Here is a 19,245-nt window from a genome sequence, read left to right as displayed (position 1 = left end):
CCAAAGCCACACTCCAGCCCTAAGGACTGGAGCGTGGCTTTGGTGTGACTTCTGGACTCTTAGGACGCATGCAACATTGAAACACCATACCTCCACTGTGACTCGAAGCAGCTTTATTTTGGCTGTCTGGAACAGGCCTATAAGTTTATTGAGAATTTCTAAAATGCAGGTGAATGCAGTTGTGTGCCTTCAAATCCTGACTTTTGGCAACCCTATCATAGAGAATTCTTTGCAGTATTTATTGGGGTGGGGTCTGACTTTTCCTTCCTCTGAGGCAGAGAATTTGACTTGTCCAAGGTCACCCAGTGGGTTTCCATGACCTGAGCAGGGATTTGAACCCTTGTCTCCAGAGCCAACAGTCCAGCTACTACACCATGCTCTCTTGAATGTAATACAGGCAGTTGTGCCCTTAAGGAACTTAAATGAACCCATTCTGATACCACAACAAATCATTCTTAAATCCTTGTTAAGTAGTGTTTTAGAAATCAGGTAAGTCACTTCAAGCAAAGGTATAATTATGATTAGATTAGGTTGCAATTCATAATTGATATTATATAGTCATTTCAGTAGATACCTTCACAACATAATGAAATGTTTGAATGTGGTTTCTGCTGATTCATTAAGCAAATCTATTATAAAGATTACTTTTCCCAGATTCTACATAAGTTATGCAGAATCTATATACAGTACATCTAGAAGTCATTTAAACTTTTGCATTGGTTGATGTTAATAGAAATTAAACTGACCCCCCCCCCTTCTTGAAACCAATGAGATGCCACTGTGTGTACTTTAGGAATTTAAATCAACGGGCTTAAGCATGCTTAACTCTATTGGATTGAGGGCACTGTTTATTTTTAGACTAGTTTTAAGTAGCAATTGAGATTCTTAGACCTACTGCAACTGTAGTATCACTTCAGTACACATCTGCTCAGAAAAGAGATAGTTGCTAACAAAATGTTTTTTATTTGACAGGAAACTATACAGAGGCTCTATAGAGCAATGAATAAATCATTATTTAGTATATGCATTAATACATATTATAGCCATATTCCAAGGGTCCACAATAGTTTTTCTGTACTTTCCATGTATTTTTGTACAGCTTGCAGTCCATCACCATTGCTAAAGTGCAATTCCAGATTTTACACGACAGAGTTGCACATTAGCAACAGTAAAGGATTACAGCAAAATAGATCAGCTGAACATTTCCTCCTTGTATATGAAAAGATGACCTTAAATTCATGAGTGAAAATTAATGAAAAGGATGTATTATTGTTTAGAAGGTCTCTGTGCTTTATCTTCATTTTGAAAAATGCTCATTAATAAATGAGCACATAGATGAATTATTTTCTATCAGCATAGTAAATGCATTCATGTTAAAGATCTCTTCAGGCTGATGTTGTAATTACATGTATATAGTTCCTCTTCTACTAAATTATAAACATTATTTCAGTCTTGCATAGTTGATTAAAATAGGATGGGCCATCACTAAAATATGAAAGCACTTTTTAAAAGGAACAAAACAAGTACTTTCATATTAAAGTAAAGGATAATCCTTTATCATGTTACAATTTAAAACATTATGAAACCTTATTAAAATTTATAGAAACACTTTTTTCAATATAAAATCATTTTACAAAATTCTGAAAAACCCAAATCGTACAAGTCTCAATAATAAAATAGTATATAAAAATCCATCAGTTAACAGTTTATATTAATCTATTTGAACAATTTTTAACACATCAACTGAACCACAATATTTTACATTTTCAGCAAGAAACAGTTTAAAAGTACAATATTCTTGGTAGAACATTTCCCCACTATTTATGTTTTTGAGGAGAAATGTGTCATTATTTTCACCTTGACCTCCTGGAAAAGAAGTGAAGATAAAAATGCAGTAAATATGTACATTGTCGAGGTTTACTCCCAAAGTATACCTAAATGGGGAGCAGTACCATTAGTATAGATGAAATTTTCTTCCAAGTCAATGTCCATCGATTGAGAACACATCCATAATAGGTATCCTGTGTTCAAAAAACCAAAATTTACTATCACTGAAATGTGAAAAGTACTTTCTCTATGCAAAAGATTTCCTGTGTAAATGTAAAAGCTGATTTAGGATACTCTAGGAAAAAAATATTTCTTTTCCAAATTTCAGAGTTGGTGTACACATTGGTAGGAAGTGAATATAACTGATGTTGCAGTCAAATAAGTATAGTTTACCATGGCTATTTCCATGGTGTTGAACAACAATACAGAAACAGTTATGGAAGTTAGGTCTGAATTCAGGATTCACCTGTACTGAGACATGCAAGTACTTACTTGTTGGATATACACAGAAAGCACCTCCATGTTAAAAGCAGGAGTCCACAAAGATCAACTTTTCATGTGTCTGTCAGTGCATCTAATCTAATAAGGGGGGAAATGAAGACAACAAAATATATTTATTTGGGAGAAATATTTCCCACCTTCCTTACCTTGCTTTCCCTCATTCTGGTTGTAAAAAGTGCTGTCTCCAGCATCTATTTATATGATACCTTACCAAAGGGTGAGGCTGGCTTTTTATCTCAGTCATTAGCTGGCTCTTTTGTTATTTAATGTCTTTGTCAACCTCAAAGGATAAAGCTGTTACTCCAAGCAGTAGTTGCCTAGATTTTGTTGTTGTTGTTCTTGAAATACAGGATTTTGGTACCACAGATTAAGTTGACAATGAATAATTCTTACAATTTCACGATCTCCATTCTATTTCTATTGTATATGCAAAAGTAACATTGTTTGCAGAACAACTACCAAATGTACTAGAACATTACCTATATATATATTATTTTAAAAGACCCCAAATTTATAGGACAGAGAGGCTGATGGGTTTTAGTGGTTTATGTTTTTAAAAATAATTTCTGTGATACATAGTGATGTGTGTTATAATTCATAGTTAATTCATAACCAGTCTCTGTGTACTGATGTGGTATTGGATCATAAGCTTGTGCCCACTTCTTATTTTATAATAACAAGTTAACTGTAATCCTTACATTATACAGACAATTTTGATTGTATTTAATTCTACATATTTTATAAAATGTAGAAGTACATTAACCTAATCAGTTGCATATCATTTTGAATAATTTCGAATCTTATTGTAATATTTTTCAAACAGTTTTAAATGTTAGCTGGCTTCAGCATATAAACAGCTGTGTTATAACTCAAATATACCACTCTGTATTTCTCACTTCATCAGTGTATGTAAACAAGTAGACTGATATTGTGTGGATTTAGTCTGAAAGAAACTAGTCTTAAAGATCCTGCTGGATTCCTTAATACCCCTCCCTCTTTTTCTATTTTTCAGATTGATTTGTACCATGTTAACAGGTGATACAAAATATAGGCTGCTGGAAGTCTTATGCCCCCTTCTCATGTGTATGAACTTTCAGTAAATGCAGACCTCTACAGACATATGGAGACTTTTATATAATATTATTTATGTTCCATCTTTCTTTAATTGGCTCAAGGAGGCAATTAAAATAACAAATTTATAAAACCACATAAAACTGAAACAATTTTAAAATCCAGCCATAAATGAAAATATAGTAGACATCTGGTTAAAGGCCTGTTCTTTAGGAAGCAAAATTAGTTATTAAAGGCCCCTATTTGTATACCTAAAAGTGGTTCCAATTAAGATACAGTAGAACAACAGTAAAAGTAGTATGACACTGCCTATCTCTTATTATAAAACTGTTAATATGATCCTTGGAAGAAAAAGAGGACAGGAAGATCCAGTGTCGTTTGCTTTTTAATTGATTTACAAATTGGTTTTTTTCTGATTTTTTTAAAAAAACTTTTACCTTTTAAAAAAAAACTATGAATATTGCTTATCAGCATTGACACTTCACTTCTGATCTGTGTAGAAATGAATGGATGCAGCTGAAGCAAGAGTATTTGACCCTACAGAAAGCCAGCATGTCATCTTTGAAAAAAGCAATGGCTGAGACAAAAGCTGAAGCAGTTGAAAAAATGGAACCAGATGCCTGCATGCCAAACCAGCCCACACCAAGAAATGGCAAATGTACAGAGTATTTTGAGTTTCTTCATGTTGTCATAATTTTGCTATCTTTTAAGTGGAAGATTCAATTATTTGTTTAAAGCTTGGAACAAAATTTGAAAACTGAGAATTTTCCTATGCTTTCTGAAAAGAAAAAAAATGGAAATTAATATTTTCAAAAGTTGAAAATAGGCTTTAATTACCATGATATAAAACTGATATACCGTAATGCATACTCACAGACTAACTCACACAGTCAGTATGTGTGGTGTGTGAGAGACAGTTTGTGGCATTATGTTATAGTAATAGCTAAGGTTTTAGAGAAAGAGAAACATAAATCTATTTATGTATATTTAGATGCGGTACTCCTAAAACTTTGCAGAAGTTCATTGACAAGCTCACTTTAAATCTCCAAGATAACCTTAGAAAGTCTTGAGAACCAAAATGTTTAATGTTGATAATGCATTCACTTGGGGGTTTATATGTAATGCTAAACATTCAGTACTATTTTTGCTGCCCCTACTCATCTCCATGGCCCAGGGGAGGAATAGCATTTAGTTCCACATATCCAGTTCCTGATTTGTCATTGTTGTTAGCTGCTCTTGACTTGACCCCTACTCATGGTGACCCTGTGGATGAGACATCACCAAGAACCCCTGTCCTCCACTGCTCCTATAAATTTAGGCCAGTGACCTCTCTGATTGAGTTTATCCATCTGGAATGTGTCTTCCTCTCTTTCTACTTCCCTCTACCTTTCCTAATATTATTGTCTTTTCTAATGAGTCATGCCTTCTCATGATGTGACCAAAGTGTGCGGGCCTCCATTTGATCATTTCAGGCTTGATATGTTCAAGTACCCATTTTTTGTGTTTTTGCCTGTCTAAAGTATCCTCAATACTCTTTTCCAGCACCACTTCTCAGGTGAATTAGTTTTTTTCTTACATGATTTCTTCACTGTCCAGCTTTCACATCTGTACATGGTGATGGGGAATACAATTGCTTGGATAATTCTAACTTTAGTGTTCAGTTGTATATCTTTACTCTTTTGGATGATGCCTAGTTACTATTTTTACAACAAGCTAGTAAAATGTGGGCTAGACGATGCAACTGTTAGGTGGATTTGTAATTAGTCGACCGTCTGAACCCAAAGGGTGCTCAGCAATGGCTCCTCTTCATCCTGGAGAGAAGTGACCAGTGGGGTGCCACAGGGCCCAGTTCTATCCTGGGCCCAGTGCTCTTTAACATCTTTATCAACGACATGGATGAAAGAATAGAAGACATGATTTTCAAATTTGCAGATGACACCAAATTAGGAGGTGTAGCTAATACCCCAGAGGAGAGGATCAACATTCAAAATAGCCTTAATAGCTTATAAAACTGAGCCAAAACTAACAAAATGAATTTCAACATGGAGAAATGTAAGTTACCGCACTTAGACAGAAAAAAATGAAATGCCTAGATATAGGATGGGGGGTCACCTGGCTTAACAAGACTACAGTACATGTGAAAGAGATCTAGGAATTCTAGTAGACCACAAGTTGAACACGAGTCAGTAGTGTAATGTGGCATCTAAAAAGGCCAATGCAATTCTAGGCCACATCAATAAAATTATAGTGTCTAGTTCAAGGGAAGTAATAGTGCCACTCTATTCTGCTTTAGTCAGGCCTCACCTGGAATACTTGGTCCAGTTCTGTGCACCACGAGTCAAAAAGGATGTTGAGAAGCTGGAGTGTGTTCAAAGAAGGGTGACCAAAATGGTGAAAGGCCATGCCTTATGGGGAGAGACTTAGAGAGCGAGGGATGTTTAGTCTGGAGAAGAGACAGTTAAGAGGTGATATGATAGCCCTGTTTAAACATTTGAAGGGATGTCATATTGAGGGTGGAGCAAGCTTATTTTCTGCAGCTCCAGAGAACAGAACCCAGAACAATGGATGCAAGCTACAGGAAAAGAGATTCCACCTCTGCTTTAGGAGGAACTTTCTGGCAGTAAGAGCTGTTCAACAATGGAACACACTCCCTCGGAGAGTGGTAGAGTTTCCTTCTTTGGAGGTGTTTAAACAGAAGCTGGATGGTCATCTGTTGAGGTACTTTGATTGTGTCTTCCTGCATGGCAGGGGGTTGGACTGGATGGCCTTGTGGTCTCTTTCTACTCTGTGATTCCTTAAAAGCTACCCTTTCCATCCCTACTCTTCTTCTGATCAACATTGGATCCAAGGCATGGGAAGTCTTTAACTATTTTGATTTCCTTACTGTCTAGGTTGGATTTGTGTAGATGCTCTGTGGTCATTATTCTTGTTTTCTTTATGTTCAGCTCCCAGCCTGCCTTTGTACTTTCTTCGTTGACCTTCCTTAGTAATTGCTCCAAGTCTATAATGTTTTCTGCTAGTAGTATAATATCTGTTTATCTTAGATTGCTGATGTTCCTTCCTCCTGTCTTTGCTCCTCCTTCTTCTGAATCTAAGTCTGCTCTTCTTATGATATTTTCTGTGTACAAGTTCAACAGTGATAAAATGCAGTCTTACCTGACTCCTTTGCCAATTGGGAAGCATTTTGTTTCTGTTTATAGTTAGTGCAGTATTAAGTGTCTCCTTTTTTATGATCGTTTCAGGTCTGTTGGCCACCATTTTGTTTCTCATTTTTGTTGACATGTTAATTAGCAGTAGAGTTGATACTGCCTGTGTGGGTTATAGCAGTTCAGTTGGAGTTGGCCTTTGTTCTTGTTCTTGGTTAATTTTTTTCCTAGTTTCTCTTACTGCTGTTTACACCTCGCTTTTTTGAATTTGAGGTTCATCTTCATATGCTTTCTCCATTCCATGTGTCATTTTTTCATCTCTTTTATATAGGTCCTCTGTGTATTGCATTGAACATCTTTTTATTTCTTCTTTGTTTTGCAGTATGTTCTTTTTATTGTCATAAGACATTTCATCCCTTTGAACTTCCCTTTGAATTCCCAGATCTTGTGGAAAAAGTCTCTTGTTCTTCCTTTTTTGTTGTTTTCTATTTCTTTGTATTGATCATTATAGTACTTCTCATTATCTTGCACACTACAGTAGTTGTTTTACAGTACAGTCATGCTTCTGGTTTTCTTCTTTCCTTTTCTTTTGTCTCTCTTCTTTCTTTACTGTTTGAAGTGTTTTATTTGTTATCCATTGCTTCTTCTCCTTCTTTTTGGCCACCCATAGTGTCTTTCTGCATTCCTTCCTTGATATCTGCCCATAATTCCTCAGGTTCTCAGTCACAAATCTATTTCTTTCAGTCAGTAAACACTGTTGGGATGTTGGTCAGATCATATTCCGTTGTAATTACTAGTTTTGTTTTGTTCTACAGCTTTAATCTAATTTTTGATATAAGTAGTTCATTTTCTGTGCTACAGTCAGTACTTGGTCTAGTTTTGGCTGCAAGAATAGAACTTCTTCACCTTCTACTTCCAATTACTTGTCATTAACTGTACTGTATCTGAAATCATAGTTTAAAAGATTTAGTGCAGTGTTCCCCAAATGTATTAGATTTGTTCAGTTGACTTATTTAGTAACTGCACTTTATTTTAAAGCACACTTTCTGGCTCACACATAATAAATCAGGAAATTGTCAAAACATAATACTGGATTTTCTTCCTCTATGCAGTATGTAGCAAGGAAAATAAAAAGATCAATCTGTTGCTTTGTTCCGTGTTGCTGCCACCATATATACTGCTAAATAGTGTATATAGTGGCCACATACACTACTAAATTTTGCTTACATGGAAGCACAAAAGACAATCTCCTCATATTCCCAATCACCTCTGTTAAAGAAAACTAGGTAGTATTCAGTATTACTTGGCAGTCTCCACAGCTAAAGTAGGAGAAGATAAATTGGCATCTATTTTTGAAGCTCAGGATAATCTCTGATAGACCTGTCTTCCAATTTTACAGCAATATAAATCAAACAATTGTTGGCTTTGCAAATGAAGGAATTTTGAGTTTAGTTTTGGTATTGAAAATACATTTCTTGATTGACCATGATCTCGGGTCCCCTATTTCTTGTTTGTTAGTGCATGCCTGGCTCTAAGTGCCCATTTCTCATTTGGATCCAGTTGATGGATCACAGAACTCCAGCTCCCCCCCCCCAAAAAAAACCCTGAATATTAGGCTAAGGTTTATCAGCCTCTACTTTAAAGTGTTTTAGAACCGAGTAAAATTGTATTATGTTCAGATACAAGAATACATTTCTGCACTGACGTCACAAAGAAATGGCTAAATTTATTTTCTGCCCATTGATTTAGAACAATCAAATTTCCTTAACATTCTGATTAGAATATCTGTTACAAATATTAGTTTGTCAAATTATTCAATATCATTAATTAAAACTATGTTAATTAGCCATGCCTCTCTGTGCTGGCTGGAATTTGTATGTTTCATTGGCCCAAACAGCTGGAGCATACTGTACTAGGTTGTAAAGGCTGCTGTGCAGAAAGTAGTACCAAGACTGTGGATACACTTTGCTGCAAAAATTGTCTGATTGTGTTTATACTTTTTAGTGGAATTAAGAATATTGGTAATGCTTTATAAATTAAACCTGCAATTTACTTTGTATCAAACTGAAGTGTATATTTTTGCCACTAGTTGTAACATATATATATGCCAAGCAGTTCAGAAACATGTTTGTGTACAATTCAGGCCCCCTTAAGTGTGTTAGTCTGGAATATCAGTATGCAAAAGGATCTAATAAATAAATACTAATAAACATTTACTAATGTAATTTTAAAAAAATTCAGTACTAAATTGTAACATGTAAATTTTCATTAATGACCTTCTCCATTTAAAATTAACAGGTCTAAGTGAAGGTTCAGCCCCTGCTGAGAAGGTTCACAAAATGGGGCCTCAGTTTGAGAGTGGAGTTATTGTGAAGATAATTAGTGCAGAGCCTTTGCCTGGTAGGAAGCACATTAAGGTAATGCCCCTGTAACCTTGGCTTAGTTGTTATCTTTTTCTTTGAAATATTGTGACTTCTTGGATGTATGCAGTTCTGATTGTTAACTGTGTGCACATGCTTCAAGTACTATCTGTGAATGGATGATTTCATTGAAGAACCCCACTGAGGAAATCTATTCCAATGCAAAAGAAGCTTTCAGGAAAGATCTTGTCTATGCAAGTCACATCTTTTGTGTTGGTGTAATACCCCCAAAGGCTTTTAGGATGCCGATTTGTACTTCCTCATTGGTACTACAATAGAGAAATGAAAATAATTTAATTCTTGTTTATCATTTTAAAATCAATATGACAATTAATAAATGTTTATGTGTGCACCTTCAAATCATCTGTCAACATGTGGCAACCCCATGAATTTCATAGGGTTTTCACAGGCAAGAAATATTCAGAAGTGATTTTGCCAGTTCCTTTCTCTGACATATAGCCTACTGCACCTGATGTTCAGTGCTGGTTTCCCATCCAAGTATTAATCAGGGCTGAATCTGTTTGGCTTCCAAGATCAGACAAAATTTGGGTCCCCTATGGTGTTTAGAGTATACTTAAGATAAAATATAAATTTATGTTTTCAAACAGAGAGAGCCAAAGTGATGTAGTGGTTGTATAACGCAACCTTGGCATCTAAATATTGAATGTCTGTTTGAGGCTGTTCATAACAAGCAGTACAGTCAGAGAAAGAGAAATAACAGATAAATTTATACTTTTCATTGATCTCATTTCTGTTTGTGAATTGCAGCATGCTTTTGAATTTTGGAACATAAAGTCAGGAGGTATCCATATTAAAGGCTGTATTGGTATAAGTTGTTTATGTCCAGCAGTCATATACACATAATCATTTTATCTACTTTGTAACTACAAGGATTGTAGCACCTTAAGTAAAGTCGAGTTGATGTTTGTGTTGAGTACTGTTACACAGTGGCTAGAGAGTTGATTTTTAGAAAACAATAAAATCATGCTGAGATCACTTTTCCACTGTGAAGTTCACTTAATTACTTGATTTACTTTTCCTGTCTAGCATACTTTATAGAATAGCTAAAACATTGATCTAAGTGTCTTAGAGTAAAGACAAGGTACAAATCAATTTGTATTGGGAAACAATTTGTGTTGGGCTGTCCAAATGTTAAAATGACTACAGAATAGACATATGTGTTTCTAACAGTACTTTCATACATAATAAGTATACACACACAAATGAAAAATGAAAAATTATAATATATTAAATCCTATTGGTAGTCTCAACTAGAGTAGATTCTTTGAATCACTTGTTGAATCATGAGTAATCACTTACTTAAATTCTTCTGATTGAATAAGTATATTGTGTTTGGAACTACCTATAACTATTACTGAAAACCCTATGCACGAAAAATTTATCAGTGTTCAGGATGCCACAAAACCTATGTGTCAGAAGAGTTTAGGAAAGTTATTATAGAAGAGTTAGTTAATTTGTTTGGGAAAATTATTATTTTGTACTGCCCATGGTTTTTCCAAACTCTTGATTGTGTTGTACATATTTGACATATTTATTTAATACTGTTTTAAAAATCGTGTGATTAGAACCATTGTTATTTCCCCCTTTCCACATGTCTCAGTGTAGCTCAAGGCAAATACTGCACTGAAGATGAAGTATATCCCATGAGACAAATGTGGCCACCACTAATTATAGGAAAGAGCAATGAATAGTAAAGATGTTGTAACAGAAAAGTAATTTGTTTTAAATTGTGGGTTTTTTTAATGCTAAGCAAGCTACTTCTTGTTTATCTAGTAGTTATGATCATTGTGAATAATTACTATGGGATCTTGTTTGTTTATAACAGGACATGCTAACAACACTGGCTAGTGTTGCTTATGTTGACTTGCTGGAAGGAGATACAGAATGTCATGTGCGGCTTAAAACACCCGAAGATGCAAAAACTCTAATAAAGGCACATAAAGATCTCCAGACTAAAAGTAACTGGAAATTTGAGATTCTTTCAGGTCAGTTCAATTTATTTTTTTTAAAATAAATTTTATTAAATGGATAGTAGAAGTACACAAGGAAGGTTCTCAGTTACATGTTATAATATTCCAATGTAACAAATCAGACAAATAAAAACACAAAAAAAGAAAAACAACCATGTTAATAATAAATGCTTATTAAATGTCAAAATACAAGTACATTTGTAGGCTCTGTCACAGGTGTAGGAAAGTTCTATTTTCACTATTAAAGTATCAATCTTTCAACAGTCAAAATGTATAAAAATCCACTTCTGCTGACCCTTTGTTAGTTTCCAAGATACAGTATAGGTAAATAATTCATAGAATATCATAGAGCTGAAAGAAACTACAAGGGCTAACCAGTTCAGCTTGCTGCCATGTAGGAATATACATGAAAGTACTCTTGACAGATGGCCATTCTGCCTCTTTTTAAAAACCTACAAAGAAGGAGACCCCACCACACTCCATGGCTGCATATTCCACTGTCACAGTCTTACCCTCTGGAAGTTCTTTCTAATGTTTAGGTGGAATCTCTGTTCCTACAGCTTGAATCCATTTCGCTGTGCCCTGGTCTCTGGAGCAGCAGAAAACAACCATGCTTCATCTTCTTTCAGATACTTAAATGTGTCTACCATGTCACCTCTTAACGTTTCCTTCTTAAGGCTAAATATACCCAGTACCTTAAACAGCCCCTCATATAGCATGGTTTCCAGACCTATTTTGGTTGTCCTGCTCTGAACACATTCTAGCTTGTTCATATCCTTCTTGAATTATTATGCCCAGAACTGGACACAGTATTCCTGGTGGGGTCTGACCAAAGCAGAATAGACTGACATTGTTACTTCACCTGATCTATACTTCTGTTGATGCAGCCTAGAGTCACATTGACTTTTAAAACTGCCACTTTACACTGTTGACTGATGTCAGCTTACGTTCTACTAGGATTCCTAAATCCCTTTCAGATGTACTGTTGTCTAATGAGGTATCACTCATATCTGCATTTCATTTTTTTTCCTGCCTAAGTGTAGTACCTTACATATTTCCCTGTTGGAATTCATTTTGTTAGTTCTGGCCCTGCTCCCTAATCTGTTAAACTCATTTTGAATTCTGATTCTGTCCTCTGAGGTATTGGCTACTTTCCTAATTTGGTGTCATCTGCAAATTTGATAAGCATGCTCTCTATTCCAACATTCAAATCATTTGTAAAGATGTTGAATAGCAGCGGGCCCACAAAAGAACCTTATGGTAGCCCACAAGTCACTTATCTCTAGGATGAAGCAGAATAATAATAATATTTAATAATAATATTTATTTGTATCCCACCTCTCCCTGTATTGGATCGAAGCGGGTAACAACAAACATAAGAACAATAAAAACAGAACAGAACAAACCACAAGTAAAAACATAGCAAAACATATAAAATCTAATTCCCTATCTCCCTCCCACCTTAAAATAGTATTAAAAACAATAATTCCCAACTGGAGAGTGAACATTCCGAGAAGGTCAATTTGGGAATGCCTGCTAGAAGAGATCTGTTTTTATTGCCTTCTTAAAGGCCTCCAAAGATGTTATATGGCGGATCTCTTCCAGCAGGTCATTCCAGACTTTTGGAGCGGCAACAGAAAACGTCCTCTGGGAAGTCGATACCAGTCTGGTTTTCTTGGACTGCAAGAGATACTTCCCAGAGGACCTGAGAGTGCGGGATGGTGAGTATCCTTTGGGTTTGCTCAGTCAACCAATTACAAATCAACCTAACAGTAGCATTGTCTAGCCCACATTTTACCAGCTTTTTTCAAGGGGCCTTGTCAGAGGCTTTATTGAAATCGAGATATACTACATAAACAACATTGCCTTCATCTACCAAACATGTAACTCTTATCAACAACAACAAAAAGAGAGATAAGATTAGTCTGGCATGACATATTTTTGAAAAATCTAAGTTGACTTTTCGTGATCTCAGCATTCCTTTCTAAGTGCTTAAAGACTGTCTGTTTAATGGTCTACTATAGAATCTTTTCCAGTATTGATGTCAGGCTGACTGGATAGTAATTATTCAAATGCACAAGCACATCTTGAAATATTAAAGAGCTTACTAGTACCGAGTTTAACCACCTAATTACTTTCACTCAAAATGAGGCAATTATAGGACAGGTCAAAGATATATCTGTTACAAAGGCATTAGTAGTATTACATTTCCCAACAATTTAGTAATTTCAATAACTTTTTCTTAGAAAGACGCTGTGGCTACCAATATATTCGAAACAGCAATTTCTGTAGTATAAGATATAATCAAATAGCTATACTATTGGTTGTTATAGATGGCAAGACAGTTAAATATTGATTAGTCAGAACTGGGCATTCCTGCATGTCATATTTATTTATTGTTAACAGAATTTTTAAAATGCACACACACACACACACACACACACACAAACACATACTGTATATAGATAGTTGGTTTAGGTACTTGGTCAGTCTCGATGTTTTTAATACTAAGGCAACTGCAGAAGCATTTAGGGTTGCAGGGCCAAATCTGGATTGTAAAAAATGTTTGACTTGTAAATATCTATCAATAGAAGTAAGTTATGCTGTTCTTGAGAGCCAGCATGGTGTAGAGGTTTGAACGTTGGGCTAGGACTCTGGAGATCAGGGTCCAAATCTCCACTCAGCTATCGGAGCTCGCCAGGTGATCTTGGACAAGTCACACACACTCAGCCTCAGAGGAAGGCAAAAGCAAACCCCTCTGAACAAATCTTGTTATGAAAACCTTGTGACTAGCAGCCTTAGGGTTGCTGTAAATCAGAAAGCATTTGAAGTCACACAACAACAAGCTGTTCTTGCAGCATTGAAAAGGGCAGAGATTCATAATCTCCACCAAGTAATTGATTTCAGTTAAGAATCCCAGGTCAGTTAATTTATGAAATTAAATCTGTTCCTCCTCTCTTTGTAGTTCTTCCAAGCCACCTGGAAGTCTACTGTAAGGGATTTCTAAGTCTTATAGAGCAGGTAGATAGTATGGGATTACTCTTATTCCTGATTGCATTGATAGAAGCAGATTTATTGATGGAGTGACACCATCACTGGATTAAAACCATAATTTAAGTTACTATACATTTTTGTGGTTTGCACATGTTACATTAGCCTTGTGAATATTTTAAACTTATATAATTTGTGACTGTGCAGTCCAAGCTCTTAGGTGCACCTTTTCAATATGAAAATGTAGATCTTTTGTTGTTGTTCTATGCCTTCAAGTTGTTTTCCGATTTATGGCGACCCTATCACAGGGTTTTCTGGGACTGAGAGTCTGTGACTTGCCTAAGGTTTCCATGGCCGAATGGGGAAGTTGTTGTTCAGCACTCAAACCATTACACAATACTGGCTCTCAAACCATGAAAACATATATTAGGGTAATACCTTTTATGGGACAAAACAAAAGGTCACTATTCTGCTAGCTTTTTAGTTCTACAAACTTTTTCATCAAGCACAGATTTAGCTAGTATGGAATGAAACATTAATGTTTAAGGTGTGAAGTCTGCATCTGGCTATAGCCATAAGATGAAAAATGGAAGGAGACTAAAGGATTTCAAATTAAGCTACCCCCAGAACTGAGTTTGCTTCTGGTAAAAAAAATTAGAATGGGAACTGGGTAATCTAAATGGACTTTGTCAGATACTGAGATGATTCCAGGCTTTGAGAAAACCTGAAGCAAACTGTTATGCTTAAACAGTAGCTAACCCCCACCCCCAGTCCAATTTTGCTTAATTTTAATGTGTTATCTGATGAAACATTGCACAGCTTGCACATCAGAACACACCTCATCAGACTGGGAATATTTATGATAGCCTGCTACTTTGAAAAAAAGAAAAAGAAACAAACCAAAAATGAAGTTGAGGAAAGTGAGGCCCAATCAGGATATGTGTACACTTTTCTGTATCTTTCTACTCCATCAAATAATACAAGAAGTAAGGAATCTTGACATGCTTTCTCTTAAATGTGTTAACAACATGTCAAGATTCCTTGTCAGCTATTTATGCTTTAGGCCTCAGTGTTTGCTACTTTAATAATGCCTTAATGACAGGCTATATCTTAATCTAAATAGGTCAATATGGAAGGAAGCAGAACCACAATAAAGGGCTTTATTTTTCTTTTTTATGAAGGTATTGTTTCAGATTCATAGAGAAAGCCTGTTTCACCCAATGCATTCTGGCCAGCATGGTTGGCATCATGAAATAAGAAGCAGGTCTTGAGTTCATTTGCATCTACTTTCCCACTACATTCTTCTGTTAAATAGAAAGCAAACAGAGAGATTCCATTTCCTCCTCACCATGTGTACTCTCATTCTGCAATATGAAATCTATCAGAGAGAGAAAATGAAAAACACAAGGAACATTTTTTTAAAATCTCCAGAAGCAGTACAGTTGGCCCTCTGTACCTGTGGATTCTTTATCCATGGATACAAGCATTCACAGCTTGAAAATATTTTAAAAAGATAAAATCCAAATATAAAAAATTGATATTGTCATTTTGTATAAGGAACACCATTTTACTACCCCATTGTATTTAATGGGACTTGAACATCCATGGATTTTGTTTTCCACAGGAGGTTCTGGAACCAAAACCCAGTGGATACTAAGGGCCCACTGTAATACATTTTTCTTTGCATAAAAGCGGTCAACAGGAATAAACTGTTAAATATTAGCCACAGTTGCAGGAATGTTAGTGTATTGATGAAGCTATGGCACAAGATGATGTCTTGTGTATACATATAACAAACTGTTACAATATGTATTAAGGTGATCATGAACAGCGATATTGGCAGAAGATCTTGGTGGACCGGCAAGTTAAACTTAATCAGCCACGAGAAAAGAAGCGGGGAACTGAAAAGGTAACATGGGCACTGCGGGTCTTATTGGATATGACTATGAGAGTCTAATGGAGCGATCAGAATTTTAATATGGATAGGATCCCAACTCAACGTCATTTTAACAGGAGATACTTAGAGCACTAGAGAGCCAGCATGGCATAGTGGTTTGAGTGTTGGATTGCTACTCTGGAGACCAGAGTTCAATTCCTTGCTTGACCATGAAACCCACTGGGTGACCTTGGGCAAGTCACTTGCTCTCAGCCATGAAACCTCTATGAAGTCTGAAACTACTTGAAGGCACAAACCAACAACAAATGTGGATTACAGCGGGCTGGAAATTCTGAGATGTTGTTTCCAGTCAGAATAGTCTGAACTGGGCTCAGTGAATTAGTATGGCTCAGTATAAAGCAGTTTCATGTTTTGGGGGTACAGGGAAGGTTGTAATTTTGGGATGGAGCATTGCCTTGCATATCTTAAATATCCACTTCTAGAATCATTGGTAGCCCTTTATAAAATATGGTGAAATACAAATCAGTTTGATACAGGACAATAATTGTTAAGATGTGTAGACAACTGTTGGTTTGATTCAGTATAAAGTAGCATTAACCAGTTGCAACATAATCTGTTCAGTTCTCTGCAACAAAATCTACATGAGTGGCTGTGAAAAAGCTTGTGTTTTGATCTATAATAAAATAAAATAATAATAAAATTTATTTGTATCCCGCCCCTCTGAGAACAATCGAGGTGGCTAACAAGTTAAAAATATACAACATATCAAATCCCTGGTACCCTCCCCCCCTTAAAAAGGTATTAAATCTAATAGAGAATTAAAACCATACAGGTTAAAACTGACCCAAAGGTCAAACAACAAAACTATACTTGACTGACTGACTTCACCAGTTGTTATCAGCAGCAAGTTAATATTTTTAATTTAATTTCTATCCCACCTTTCTCCCCAACCAGAATCCAGAGTGGCTTGGAAACATTGTGATGTGATTGTAGTGTTGAGAGAGTGACCTAGGCCAGAAAAATAAATCTTTATAGTTTTCTGAATACTTTTCTACTAAAAATACTTAATAGATCAGTACATTTCAGATGGATTTTCTAGGCTAGGAATGCTATCGACAACCCTGGAGGTCTGATGAGTCTTGCAGCCTATTGTCTCTCATTACCTTTTTGAATATATGCAGTGAAACTTCTTTAGGGATTGGAATTCTCTTGTGGTGTTAATTCCCTAAGTACTTTTTGCATAATCAGGAATCACGACAGTGTTAATTATTGGTTTGAAGTTTGCAAATGATCTTCTTCCTGAATAGAGTGGATAGATGTGGTTTTTTCAAGTGATTCCAGTACTGTACTAGATGTGCTCCTGGAAAAAAGAACTTTTGTCTTTGTCTTCTGCATCTGGTATGAAATAAAATTTACTTACCAGCCTATATTTATAAGACATTCTTCCCACAGTCAGTGCAAATTCTGATACATTCATTGGAAAATGATGTGAGGTCACCATAACTCAGAAAACCTTGAGTGGTAATGGCTTACTTTCTGGTACTAAATTTCAAGAAAATATTAGTATTGGTAGGAGCCACAAAGGCCATCTAGTACAACCCACTGCCATGCAGGAATACTGTACAACATTAAGGCACTCCTGAAAGATGCCCATCAAACCTCTCTTTGAACACCTCCAAAGGTGCAATGCTCACTGTAGCAGCCCATCCACTGTTGAATTTTCTAAGCAACTATTCAAAATCCACACATCCCATCGTAGTTTATAATCTTACTATAATGCTTATTTTGGTTACTGAAAACATTAATGTATCCCAATATATAATAATATGTGTTTGGGATGTTTATGGTAGTTGTTTTTTAATTATGCTGCAGTGGTCTTCACCATAAGGGTAGGGACCCACAGTACCTGCAGCCAACTTGACCCAACTTGTCTTATCCAGTTGTAATTTTTCTGATGAAACTATTAATGTTGTAGTCTATCTTGAATCTTTGAGATCAATGAAATCCAGAAATAATGTCAGTTTTTCCAGTGAAAGTCATCAGTGTTTCTTATATATTATGAAATTGAATTCTTTCTTTTAAAAAAATCCTTCTAAATTTAATTCCTTTCTAACATACTCAGTATTATTTCCTTATCATGGAGATGTCCATAAGACTGAGAGGAGATATTGTAGCTATTTAACAAGACTGAGATGTAGCACAATAGGTGTTTTTAAGTATCTGAAGGGATGTCTATTCGAAGATGGAGCAAACCTTTTTTCTGCTGGTCCAGAGGCTAGAATACAAATGGATGGATTCAAATTCATTTCTGTCTCTCCTTTACAAATGATGCTAAGGAAGCTGTGGGGGCACTAAATTGTTTTCTGGGTGCAGGTGAACAGACTGAGGCTTACGTAATTCTGACAAAACAGAACTGCTGCTGATCAATAAGAAAACCAACATGGGATTGGGATCACAGCCCATTTTAAATGGGGTTGCTCTCTCTCTTGAAAGATCGTGTTCATAGCTCTGGAATATTCTTGGAACCAGTCCAGGTTTGGCTGATGCATCAGCTGTGCCTTTTCTTGGGGAAGGCAGATCTAGTGGCATTGGTTCATATCTTAGTTATTTCTCAATTAGACCACTGTAATGTCTTCCACATGGGGCTGCACTTGAAAAGTGTTTGGAAGCTGCAGCTAGTGTAAAATGCAGCATCCAGACTGTTGCCAGGTGTGCATTTTAGAGGCCATATAACACTAGTCCTGCAAGAATTGGCTTCCAATTTGCTCAGTTTCAGATACAGTATTTAAACAGCTCAATTCAAGGTGCTCATACTGAGCTACAAAGCCATAAATGACTTGGGGCCAAGATAGCTCAAAGACTGCCTCCTCCCATATGAACCTGACAGAAACTTGAGATCTTCAGCAGAAGCCCTGGTGTGTATCCCAACATCTTGTGGAGTTAGGTTGGTGGATAAACAAGCCTTTCTCTGTAGCAGTGCCTCCAGCGTGGAACCTCCTACCCAAGTAAAGTTAGCCTAGGCCATCACTTTTAAGTTTCCAGTGGGTAGCCAACACAGTGCTGTTTCACATGGCATTCAGTGTTGGTAATCACTGTTTTACCTGTTTTAAATCTGTATTCTAGGATTGTTTTAGACTGACTTATTTATTTATTGCGCTTATATCCACGCCATTCTCCTAAAATGGGATCCAAAGCAGCTTACAGTAATTTCCAAAAGACCCAGCCTAAAAGATTTATTTTAAAAAGTTAAAAAGGAATTAAACATCAGCATTATTTAAAAACATGATTAAACTAGATAAAACACAGTTTACTAAAAGACTGTGTGTGTGTGTGTGTGTATGTGTGTGTGTGTGTAGAGAGAGAGAGAGAGAGACTTGTGTGCACACAGAGAACACACCACT

The 19,245-nt window shown here is 36.1% G+C and overlaps 1 protein-coding gene across 2 annotated transcripts in view; it reads left to right on the top strand.

The window, feature by feature from the left end:
- Window positions 1-16,578, top strand: part of LARP7 (La ribonucleoprotein 7, transcriptional regulator) — a 31,375-nt gene extending 14,797 nt beyond the window's left edge. For both annotated transcript variants that reach the window (XM_042468610.1, XM_042468609.1), the window contains exons 9-12: window positions 3,900-4,057; window positions 8,844-8,962; window positions 10,812-10,971; window positions 15,765-16,578. In XM_042468610.1, coding sequence (XP_042324544.1) covers window positions 3,900-4,057; window positions 8,844-8,962; window positions 10,812-10,971; window positions 15,765-15,904 — 577 coding nt within the window. In that variant the 3' untranslated portion in view covers window positions 15,905-16,578. The remainder of the gene's footprint in view (window positions 1-3,899; window positions 4,058-8,843; window positions 8,963-10,811; window positions 10,972-15,764) is intronic.
- The last annotated feature ends 2,667 nt before the right edge of the window (window positions 16,579-19,245 follow it).

Source organism: Sceloporus undulatus, chromosome 5 (genome assembly GCF_019175285.1).
Source record: "Sceloporus undulatus isolate JIND9_A2432 ecotype Alabama chromosome 5, SceUnd_v1.1, whole genome shotgun sequence".
Taxonomy (NCBI): Eukaryota; Metazoa; Chordata; class Lepidosauria; order Squamata; family Phrynosomatidae; genus Sceloporus; species Sceloporus undulatus.
This window is presented reverse-complemented; position numbering and strand designations above follow the sequence as displayed.